Below are 12,028 nucleotides of genomic sequence, written 5' to 3'. Positions count from 1 at the left end.
GCAGGAGACCAGAGCGTGTGATGTTGATCAGGTCAATGGCCTGGCCAACTGGTTAAATGTCACGCCCACAGCAAATACCCAAAGCAACCTAGCGGCGTCTCCAAAAGGGAAGAGACGACGAGGAGAAAGCCGGGGCGCCACCCAAGCACCCAAGCACCCGAGCACCCAAGCAGTGACCCCAAGCACCCAAAAGCACCCAAGCAACACCAACGCACCCCAATTCCAGTTGATAGCCCCGATCTAGTCAAAGAGCGTCTCTACCATGTCGACTCGGATTCGACCATCACGTACCTGATTTGATGGTTTGAATCCAGTATCGCATGCCAAAATGGTCAGAGTGGATTGCAACCGCCATGGCTTTGGATTGGATTGGGCCTGCCATCTCCATCGACATCTCCATCTCCACGTTCAACTCTCTCTCTAACTCTTCTGCAACGGACTCTTTTTTGCCTCCTGAAACTTGATTTCGGCTTTGGCCTTTGGCTCAACTTTCTGTCCGTGTTCATCATTGGGAGAGATATTGGGCACACGGATTGACAAGGCCATCGACAGAGCATCTCATCTTTATTATCCTACCCCCGGCTCCCGACTGCAGAAGACACACCCCCCTGTCCTGGGCTGCGCCCACTTGCGCTCTTACTCTCGGAGCCCTTAGACACAGCGTGAACTGTCCCTCCTCCTATCCTCTGGGGTCAACAACCTCACCCTCACTCTGGCCCTGTCTTTTTCCGCCGCAACTTCCGGCCTGCGCAAAGTCGCTATCCCAGCCAGATTGGGCTGATCTAGTTGACTTATCGTCGACTTCCTCTGCAGTCGACCGCGGCTAGATCAAATCCCTCCTCTGCCATCTCCCGCCCACCGCTCCCCTGTGCGACAACTGATCCCGCAAACTCAACATATTCAACACAGCCCTCCTGCTGCCTTTCTTCTGGCACGCTGCATGCCCTCGATCTGGCTCCACAACATCTCCTGCTCCACGTTTTTCTGAACAAGACCTCGAACCCTGCAGAGGTTTTCACAGACACCAATTCATGCGCACCTTGATCTGATCGGACCTTCTCGTAAAGAGTCTAGCGGTTGGGGGAGGGACAAGATCTCTCGAATTTAGAAGACAATATCCCGATTTGTCAAACGGGTATCAAGCGATCTGTGTTGATTCCACGTTGCAAAGCGTGGCGATACTGCCCCAGTCGCTCTATACCAGGGCTCGTTCTGCGCTGGGTCGTCGCATCTTTCCTACCGAATACTGTACCACTTGCTGCTGTCGTGTCAGCGTTCCTGGATCACCTTTTCACCGCGGCGCACCTGACGTTTCATTTGTCGGATTCGACGCGCCAATAAATTTCGGAATCGAGAGCGAATCGAGCGACGAGTCAGGGACTTTACAACCGTGTTTGAGCGCTATATGCGCGACTGGGTAGTCTCTGCTCGCTATCTGAGCTGATCATATTCGATAAACCTCAGCGGATTTGGCAGGATGGAAACCACGAGCCACCGTCCCTGGGAGTCGAATCCCCCTCCCAGCCTTCCTCAGACACTCCCTTCAATAGCTTCTTTGACGTCGAAGCTCCCAGCCCAGCCGCTAGACAGAGCCCCGTCAGATCTTTCGATTCATCCGCCCCAAAGGGATTCGGGAAGCTGGATGACTCCGGGTACCCGTCAGTGTCCCGGTTCCTGCCAAATACCAGATGTCTTGCTAACCCTCTACTCATAGTGTCGGGATCTTCGACGAACTCCATGCCGTACCTAAACTCTGCCCATTCCCCGACCGGCGCGGCGCCCTCACCTTACACTCCAGACAACCCTTCGGCGCCTCCAGCTCCCTTCAACGGTGTCTTGCATCAACAACCCAACGGACTGCCACCCCCCACCTCAGATCCAAACTCGAATCCAAATAGAGGCAGCGGCGACTTTGATGACTCGCGGAGGAGCAGTGTTGCTTCCAACAGCATACACACGGGCATGACCAACCTTGGGCTCGGGCCTACATCTCCGTATACAAGCACCAATGCCTCTCAAACATCTCTCGTCTCGGGTCTTCAAAGGGAGCGAGGTATCCAGACAAATGGATATGCGGGAGGAGGCGGCCGATACTCAACGATGAGTGGACCAATCACATCCTTTGGGTCCAATCGCGGTGGAAGAGGTGGTTTTGCCGCAGGACGAGTGGCGCCTCCGATTTTAGAGAATCCTAAACAGGAGGTCTACAGCGCAGAGGCGCCCACGCGGGGCCAGGCGTATGCGTTTCCCGATCCTGACGCACCCCGGCCACAAGGGAGAACCCCTTCAACATACTCGCGCAGAAACAGCTTTGCCGACTCATTCTCTAGCAGTATTCTGACGGTGGAATCCAACAGGTTACCACCAGGCCAGCAAGGTAAGTATTCGGGATGCCCGTGACACATGAAAACTGACAAATGCTAGAACTACCCGATACTCACCATCACAGCCTGCAGCACAAACAATTAGACAGTCTGCGAGTTGACCCAGATTCTCCTAATGGGACTACCCCGTACAGTCGTACACCGGAACTTCGGGTAACTCATAAGCTAGCCGAGCGCAAGAGACGGAGCGAAATGAAGGATTGTTTTGAACAGCTGAGAAGTCGGTTACCAGCGAGTCAAAATAATAAATCAAGCAAATGGGAAACGTTGTCAAGAGGTGAGCAGATATCGCAACGTGGCCCCGGAGAGGACGCTGATCTTCTGTAGCCATTGACTATATTGCGCAGCTTGAAAGCCAAAATAAGCAAGCTCGAGCCGAATTTGAAAGCCAGCGAATGAAGATGGCTGAATTAGAAGCCAAGATGCACGAAATGAGTCGACAAATGCAAGGTATACAGCAACCCCAGGGCTCTTTCCCACCTCCACCGAATGTGATGCCACAAAGCCCCCTTGGATACGGGCCTCACTTCAACCATATCGACTGCTCCAATGAGCCAGCACGGACACTCCCGCCGATAATGAATAGCAACTCGATGCAGGGTATACAATATGACGACCGGCGGTAGTGCTATCTCCTGTGGGACCGGGTGCCCCACGTTCGGCTATCTTTTTTTTGGGTTACTTTCTTTGACATTTTGAAATCTTCTGTGCATTACACTGGAATTGTGGAGCTTTCAGCTAAAAGCCTCGGGTATTCAGAGAAGAGGCACGACTTCTCGGCTCTGAGGGGCAGGATCAATCAATTGATTCATGATACCATGGTCAACGGGATATGCTTTTGGGGGCAGGAGCAAAAACATGGGGGCTGGACAGTTGGCGGGCCCATTTGGTCGCATCGATAGGGGACGCGACAGCTATTCTAGGTCGAAGCTGGAGGCTGCTTTTCGACTGTTAGATAAGTGGGGCTGTCTCCAGACTACGGCCGACATGGTCTCTGTATATGAATGTTGGAAACATACTCGGTAAAGCTCTCCGAGACTCAAAGAGTGTCTGTGTGTCACAGCCCTGCGCAGCCTTGTGAAACATTAGGGTCTTATGTAATCCCCGGATGAGCCGCTCCAATTGGCTGCCGAAGCTCCTCCATCAGGTCAAACATTGACCGCGCGCGTAATTTCGTCGTCTTCGTCCTCTCCTCCAGTCATCATCTGCCTTCCAACCTGGAGCAATCATCTCTGAAGAACGGCCTAGCCGCCAGGCCAGACGCTATGCGACACTCTCATTCTCCTTCGAGATCTATGTTTGGGACATTTCGTGCGCCGCACGCTCGGATCCAAGGAAACATGTCGCAGCCCATAGCCTCAGACAAATAATTGGGCCAGGCAGGTCTTGGAGGAGGCTCCGCTGAGAATAACCCACGCCGGACGTGAATCGGCCTTTGCAATTGTAAATGTTGTTGTCTTGGTGCCTATCAATCCTTTTCTGCCGAACCGATCTCCACCTTCAATCAGGTCAATTAATGATGCCACAGGGAACCTTCGTCTCTTCTTCACGCCGCTCTCAAGTTCCCTATTATTATTTCCTTCTTGTTCTGTTTTTTGAATACAATAATCGCTGCTGATTCTGTTAACGGTGTTTGTTCAGTTCACAAAGCAGAATCCGTTGGCTTGAAACGGTCTCACCACTTCATTCATCGAGGACGAATTGGATTGACTCAGATCATTGACAATGAATAGAAGGCTCCAGTGATAGGCCTGAGAACTCCCCTCGACCCTGGCCCGTATTAAAAGGAGCAATGCCATATTTTGTCACTATTTGTACCTCAACACGCAGTCAACTTGTGGAAATATTTTACACTGTCAATAATGGTGATCGGTTTCAAGCAATCCCGTAGTCAAGCGGAGACTCTTCAGAGGACGGATTTGGGGCATTGTCAATCCAACAACACGGTTCCGCCATTCCCCTTGTCGCCCCCTCAGCAAGAGACTCTTACGACGTTCAAGCCCGTCAATGGCGGCATCGCACTGGCACCAAATGATACCTTCTTTTCACCCAATCCTTTCGCTTCGTGCTCTTCCGATGATGACACCGGATCTTCGAGTGGCCAGGATGAATTCCATCTGGAGAGATACAGTCAAGAAGCGACCCGGAATGAGCAATCTTCACAACCAAGTCGCAAGCAATCAAGTCGACGGAAGCGGGCGCAGCAGTTGACCCGATCCCGACCTGACAAGAAAAGTCGACCGGGGCTGAACATTGTCACAAACTTCTCGGCGCAGGCAAAAAGGGCTCAGACTGACGGACTTGTCATTGAGCAAGTACAATCTCAGAGGCCTCGACTTGGCCCGAGATACGCCACATCTATCATGTCGGCTAAAGCTGAGCATGTTAGCCACTCTGTGTCCGAATCTCTTGCTAACCACGAGGTGGATCGATCCCCAAATCAGAGGGCAGAGGACTTAAAGAGGATAATTGCTCGACAAGCTGTTTCGAAGTTGCAAGAATCACGAGCAGCCAGAAAGGCAAGGGAGGTGTCAAGGGCGACGGAAATGATGAGCGCAGGCGGACAAGATCGCGTTCTTGCCAAGGCTGACGAGATCCGAGGATCAGCCAACGCCATGACTGATTACTCCCCAGGCTCTCGATCAATCGTTATAGGTATGAGTGTCCCTGAGCATGAGTTAGCTGCCCACCAATCCGCCGACGGAGCAAGCAATGCCTATCCTGCGAAGACGCCCGAGACACCTGCAATTGTTGTCACTCCAGCCGAGGAAACAGATTCATGGAAACCATCTTTCTTCAATAGAACACGGACAGTATCGAGCACGTATTCTCCACACACACGGAGTGAGATACAGATTCAGCACGATAATTTGCCCCCAGTGCCACAAATCCCTTTCAGACATGGGCAACATGGGAAACAAGGCCAAACAACGGCAGTGGCAACCATTATTCGATCCGCTCAAGGATCTAGCCCCAAGAGCGCGGATAATTATGACAGCGAGGACGAACAAGACCGTCAATCCTTGGAAGAGGTGTCGAGACTGTCATCTGACAGCCAAGAACGGATTCTCCCATCAGAAATTGAAAACAGACGGCACAAATCACAGGGTTGGTGGAACCTTATGCTCTCGCCCATGCTTTCGAGGAAAGGGACAATAGTGGAGAAAGTCAACAACAATAGTCCGGAGACGCCTCCAGTTCCTTCGCTGCCGGCTGATATACGACTTTCCAAGAGTGATATCGTCTCTCCACTCACCCCCGAATCCCCAGAAACACCTCGGCGGCTTGGACTAGCAAGTGCGAGGGCAAGCATTTGGTCTAGATGGACAACGTGGGAAAGAGAAAGGGACGGCAACACGCAGCTCCCTCCAGCCAATGCAACCCGTCCTGATATTGACCAAACTCTAGCACTGCCTGCCGTCGACTTCACCAAAGGACTTGCAGCAGAATATTATCATGCATGTGCTATCGAACAGTTGACCGGTGTTCCATATTTCGAGTGCCAAAATCATTCTTGCACCGAGAAGCTGCCAAAATTACAGTCTGTCTTCGACAAAGAAATCGCCTTCAAGCCCCCACAGGATGTCCGCGCTCCCAAGCAGGCAGAGGAAAATACCGAGGATGACGCTTGTGCTCGTAGTAATGAAAAGCGTAAGTCGTGGCGTGGCGTCTCCATCCGCTTGGAGCCTGAAGAGTTGTCACCAAATGTCAGACAGGCAGAAACGGCAGCGGTTGTCAAGGCAAGGTCTGTAGAGAGTCCAGAACTCACGCAAGCAGAAAAGCCACCGCAGGAACCAGATCTTGTGATGACACACGCAGCTGAAAGCTCAGGGACACGAGACCCGTTGCTCCCAGACGTGGAACCGCCTCGTCGTGAAGCTCAGTATCCCAACATTGCTTCCGTTGCGAATCAGCCGCCAGTCTTGTCACCGGGTCCTGTCTCCCCAGCGATGCAACACACAATGGCATCTCAGGGTGCCGTCCCCATGACGCAGATTGACTATACACAAAGCCACCCACGTTTGCTGGAGCAAACAATACCATCGGATCAACAGCAAGCGATGGCGCCAACGCAGCCACCGCCAATCACAACACAAAGCCACACTTTCTACGGCAATAAATTCACAAATGGAAATGATAGCACTATTGGAAAGGCGAGAAGAGAGGCCATGGAACGACTCGAGTCTACCACCTCCCTCCGAGAAGTCGGCCAAGAGCAAGAGTTGCCAAAATCAGAACCATCAGAAGCCAAAGAGCCGGAAGCTGCAAAAGAGCCAGAAGCCGCAAAAAAGGAAGGTCTAACGTCAAGACTGAAAGGACTTCTTCGTCGAAGGAAGGAAATTGATAAGGATGATGCCGACAAGAAGAAGACGCGCCGTTGGACACTTATCATTGGCATTATCTTATGCTTTGTGGTTCTCGCGTCTGTTCTTTTCGCCACCTTCCTCACAAGAACAGGCGACGGTACTCCCGTGCAGAGCCAGTGGCTGAATCTTACCGGCTATCCTCCGATTCCCACGGGCATATCCACCATTGCCAGACCAGATGTTGTCAAGCAGCAGTCGCAATGCGTAGGACCCAACACGATGTGGAGCTGTGCTTTGCCCAAGGAGGAGCAGTTCGAGGTGGCCCCAAACTCTCCAGATCAGCCGAATTTTCGATTCGAGATTACATTTCGAAACGGCACTGTGCCAGCAAACATGACGGTCCCCATACAGGAGCTACAGAGGAGGTCAGTAGCGGGTCTTCAGACGCGTGCAGATGACCCATTTACAAACGATCTCTTCAATCCAAACCCGACACCACCAAGTCGGGCGGACCAAATATTTATGGGCAACACGACCGACAACATCACTCAGCCGTTCGAGGGAGAACAGACTCCTTTCTATATTACATTCATCCCAGTGTTTCCTATTGACCCTTCAAATGCCACTGCCACGACATCCAGCTCGACCAGCTCGAGACTTCAGAGGCGTCAGTCGTCGAATTCGTCAGATATCATCCCAGCTCCCGACGTCCTAAGCGACGGCAGCGCAGCGCCCGCCAATCTCCTCCCCAGTGATCCGTATCCATCCTCACAACCCATCAAGCTGTACAACAGAGGCCAAGCGGACGAGCACTTCGGCTTTTACATCTACTACGACAAGGCGATTTTCTTGCATTCGACGGCGGCGTTGAATACCTCGGAATTTGCAGATAACGGTGGGATTGACCCTGACGATGAAAACGGAGGATCCACCCGCGACCGGTCTCGATTGCGCTGCACCTTCAGCCAGACGAGATTCCTGGTCCGGATGTGGACGAACCCAGCCTTTGGCGCGAGGCTTCTGCCTTCGGTGTCCAATGTGACCAACAAGACCAACTCAGGGAGCAGCAATTCGGCGACCGATTTCAGCCGACCGGGCTCGTTCCCTTATCCGACGACAATCAGCATCGACCGACACGGCGGCAACATTAACAAGAAAGCGGTGTATTGCTACGGAGTCGATCAACTACAGGTTATCCAGTCCGATGTCAGGACGATTGTGCCTGAGTCTAGAAGTGTTGGAGGGACGTTGATTAATGCGGCACCTGGCCTCGTGAACGGCACCGTTGGCGACGACACTGGATTCGATCAGGAGGCGGGCGGGATCGATGGGGGGACGGGTGGGTGTGAGTGTGTCTGGCAGAACTGGAACTAATTGACTGATTGATTGAATGCGGGAAGCTCGGGAAGAGAGATCTCGCTGTTGTCACACTCGTGTAAAGCTGGAGCTCCTGGAAAGAGCAGGTATGACATTGGTGATAGACTTACCTCGTACGAAACAACAGAATATGAGGCAGGCCTCTCCGGAGAAAAGCGATCCAAAGGAAAGATTAATAGAAAATAATTACGTGCCAGATGCAGGGCCGAGATGGCATTTCAGGTTGCATGGGACTCTGGAGTCTGGTTCTCGATTTGCTATTCGCCGTGCCTTCGGATGCAGTGTTGATGGTGGTGAGCCACTCAGAATGGTCATGTGATTTCGGTGCCAAGTGACGTATTTGCCATGTATTTATTATGGAGGGTTTGCAACGATTACGCAAGGCGTGACACGTGTTGCATGGGAATGATGTTGAATCTTGATGATGCCCCTCGAGGCCCTGCAGCCGCTCATATCACCAGTATCAAAACTTGATTTTTTCAGAAATTCACTGCCGGCACTGTCCTTCCTCCCTCTCCTTTCCTGGTTACTGTTACTGAGACTAGGAGGACAGCTTCTGAGTTCTTCCCTACAACAGGCTGCCATCGTTCGCCATGAAGCACGAGCATCGTCACAAGTAAGGAGATTCGAGCATCCCTCCACTACCACCGGCAGCACTGACATGCCGGGCTCTAGGCAAAAGAGGCTGGGTGACTGGCTCCCAGACCACGAAGTCCACCGAGAATGGCTCAGCGGCGTGGTCCAGGAGGTCGACCAGAACCCGAAAGAACTCCATCCGGTGCTGGCTCAGTTCAAGGAGTTGATCGAAAACAACACTCGAGTGTACATGCTCTTTGAGTCCATGTTCGAGCAAGTCCCCAACAAGGAGCCCTACAACAACGATCCGCGGGGACAAGGCCACCCTCAAGTCCGCGACTACGTTCACATGCTTCATGTCATCAACCACATTTTGACCTCCCCGCCGTCGTGGTCCGAGGGCTCGGCTCGCGTTGGGCTGGTCGGTCTTCCATTCAACGCCCTATTCGACTGGCCCATGGGAACAGCCTCGGGATATGCAGTGTTTCTTGATCCGGACATTAACAAGATGCTGAAGAAGGTCCTCAATGCTTGGGGGGATTTCCTCTGCTCCCCCGAGTCGGCCAGGGTTTTGGAGAAGGACGCGCGAGGAAGCTGGTTTAGTTCGCATGGCCAGGAGGAGCTCACCGTGACGGCGAATGTGGGAAAGACGAGCTACAAATTCGAGGAATTGTTCCGGTGCAATCCATCAGCACCACACATGGGCTACAAGTCATGGGATGATTTTTTCACCCGACTGTTCAAGGAGGGTGCTCGGCCTGTTGCTAGTCCGGAGGACGATAATGTGATTGCAAACGCATGCGAATCAAAGACCTTCAAAGTGGCGCGCAACGTCAAGGCCCGAGACCATTTCTGGCTGAAGGGACAGCCATATTCGGTCATCGACATGTTAGCACAGGATGCCTGGGCGGAGCAATTTGTTGGCGGCACGGTATACCAAGCGTTCCTCAGCGCGTTGAGCTACCATCGGTGGCATGCCCCAGTGTCTGGTAAATTGGTTAAAGCATACCTGGTTGAGGGAACATACTACTCAGAACCTTTGTTCGAAGACTTCCAAGCCGACTCGCCGGCGGATCCTGAAGGGGAAGTGACCAGTCAAGGCTATTTGACGGCCACAGCCACACGGGCAATCATGTTTTTTGAAGCGGACAATCCGGCGATTGGGCTCATGGCATTCCTGGGAATTGGCATGTGCGAAGTGTCGACTTGCGAAATGACGGTCAGGGAGGGACAGCACGTCAACAAGGGCGATGAGATTGGCATGTTCCATTTCGGAGGATCAACTCATTGTTTAATGTTTCGGAAGGGCGTCGACGTCGAAGGGTTTCCGGAGCCACATCCCGAGCACAACATTGCGGTGCGAAGTGAACTGGCAAGGGTGAAGGTGAAGTCGACATCGACATGAAGAACAACGATGTTTAAATCCTCTGGTCATGACAGCTCTTTTGGTTGTCCTGGGATGGTCTGGACCCGCATATCCAACCATGTTGTCATGATAGCCCTCAATGACACAAATGATGTGGTCAATCTGGGGCAATCGTGTCTAAAGCGTATGCGAGAAGCATGCAAGGGCGTGCAGCCGATGTGATTGCTGCTCTCACTTTCCTAACCGCGTGGACTTGAAAATCAACTCATACGGAAAAAGTAATTCTTGAGCTTTGCGTGTACTAGAAGTGGTATAGGCAAATAGAGAGTGTGTCCCAGAACTCGACATCATCAATTTTTGAATACTTATCCATCAACCCAGTCCAGGACCAATCCTCTTTCGTTGCGCAAGTTACGAGGAGTCACTTCCTCCATGCTAAATTGTGATGTCGTATTCCTCAACCTGCTTGATGCTTGGGTTATCGCTGCTGATGCCGATGGGATGGTCATAGAAAGTGTTGTACACCTTCGACATGTACCAGTCATCGGTCTCGTCATGGAAGCAGAATTTCCGAAACCCCTCTCGCAGTTGGCTTGGGGGCTCCAGTGGCTGCCGTAGGGGCACCCAGCCGGGGAGACTTACCCTCGGAGTCGTCTAAATGACCCTAGCTGGTATCTTCTTCTCGCCGGTGGTGTTACGGGTAGCGGACGACTCGTTTGTCTTCGGTGGCACGTTGTCGTCATTGGGGGGTACCAACTTGGTATGGATTGACCAAGGCGCTGGTGTAGTCCTCCCAAACCAGATTGGCTTCGCCGGAGCCAGATGTTTGTTTTCGGTCAGGCATATTGATTGACGAATGGTGGGGTCAAATATAGAGCCTAGAGATGGCCATGGGAAGGCAGATAGATGTCTTGAAGATCAGGGAATCTATGAGGTTGTGTTGGGTGACGAGAGAACTGGTACACAAGAGCTAAAAATAGGAGAAACAAACCAGTTATATAGATGTTATTGGATACGCCTTTCGATATCAAGTGGGCGCACAGTTCTCTACTCTTTCACATAATCCCGTTATAAGTTTCTACTAAAGATGGTTTCAATATAACTCAAACTTCGGCGTGCATTAGTAGACCTATCTTAGAGGTCAACGTTCTCTTCAGCTCGATTGGGACCGAACTACGGAGGATTGCCAGTCCTAATACTATATTTACGTCCTAGTTCGTATAGCAGAGGTGTAGCCAGAGTAGCCTCGGGCTCGAGCGCCTATGATTCGCCGCAGATCTCGATTTTGGTAAGCGCTCAACCGTGTCCAGGTCGACACGGATGCTTGCGGTGCATGTTGAATGTCACTGTGGCTGATGAGCGCGAGCTGGGATATAAATACAAGGTCCTAGATCCCCACCAACGCAAAGCGCCCCTTGCTCGTGTCTATATCCGAACAAATCTTCGGCTTAACCACGTATATTCACGCCTTGAAGGGAGCATCTGATGCCATCTGTTAGTAGATGAGCATATACTTCGCAGCCAGCCTTAATTCTTCTCGAGCTTGCACATCCTCTCAATCGATAATGGGCGTCGGCTTGAGACGTCGACATTAGAATTGAAGCGATCTACTCGGAGATTTTGACGATAATACGTCGTTGCCAATACACTACGATTGCCCCCCCCCCCTCCCCCCCCCCCCCCCCCGGGGGGGGGGGGGTGATGTTGCAGGCCTCGATGACAATAGATTCCTGAATCCTGCAAGGGCAGTTCCAGGATTCTGCTTTCGTGTAGAGGGAAAGACATAATCTCTCTACGGTCCAGACCTGAACTGAAATGATAGCTAAAAGTTTACGGAATCAAGGCACAATTGGGCGGAATGAGGATTTGGCCAACCACGCAGCCCATGTTCACAACTAACTATGTACCTCATCGTGGAAGCCGCGCCGCCCTTAGTCAGTCTGATGCAGAGGTGATGCCCTTGATGCGGCAGCCGAAAATTGAGCTTTGGCTTGCCCGACAAGCCTTGCAGGGACTGG

The 12,028-nt window shown here is 52.1% G+C and overlaps 3 protein-coding genes across 3 annotated transcripts; all 3 read left to right on the top strand.

Annotated features, from left to right (window-relative positions):
• Positions 1-1,737: 1,737 nt before the first annotated feature.
• Positions 1,738-3,010, top strand: A1O5_02882 (uncharacterized protein; the record flags this gene model as incomplete). Its single annotated transcript, XM_007743496.1, has 3 exons — positions 1,738-2,377; positions 2,425-2,661; positions 2,712-3,010. The coding sequence occupies 3 exons, from the start codon at positions 1,738-1,740 to the stop codon at positions 3,008-3,010; spliced, it is 1,176 nt and encodes a 391-aa protein (XP_007741686.1).
• Positions 3,011-4,246: 1,236 nt separating this feature from the next.
• On the top strand, positions 4,247-8,065 carry A1O5_02881 (uncharacterized protein; the record flags this gene model as incomplete). Its single annotated transcript, XM_007743495.1, has 1 exon — positions 4,247-8,065. One exon carries the CDS (start codon positions 4,247-4,249, stop codon positions 8,063-8,065), a length of 3,819 nt encoding a protein of 1,272 aa, XP_007741685.1.
• A 664-nt stretch (positions 8,066-8,729) lies between these two features.
• Positions 8,730-10,049, top strand: A1O5_02880 (phosphatidylserine decarboxylase; the record flags this gene model as incomplete). The annotated part of the gene is made up of 1 exon (XM_007743494.1): positions 8,730-10,049. The coding sequence occupies one exon, from the start codon at positions 8,730-8,732 to the stop codon at positions 10,047-10,049; it is 1,320 nt and encodes a 439-aa protein (XP_007741684.1).
• Positions 10,050-12,028: the final 1,979 nt, after the last annotated feature.

Source organism: Cladophialophora psammophila (assembly GCF_000585535.1).
Source record: "Cladophialophora psammophila CBS 110553 chromosome Unknown aczJe-supercont1.3, whole genome shotgun sequence".
Taxonomy (NCBI): Eukaryota; Fungi; Ascomycota; class Eurotiomycetes; order Chaetothyriales; family Herpotrichiellaceae; genus Cladophialophora; species Cladophialophora psammophila.
Note: the sequence above shows the minus strand (reverse complement) of the source record. Positions and strands in the feature narration are given on the sequence as shown.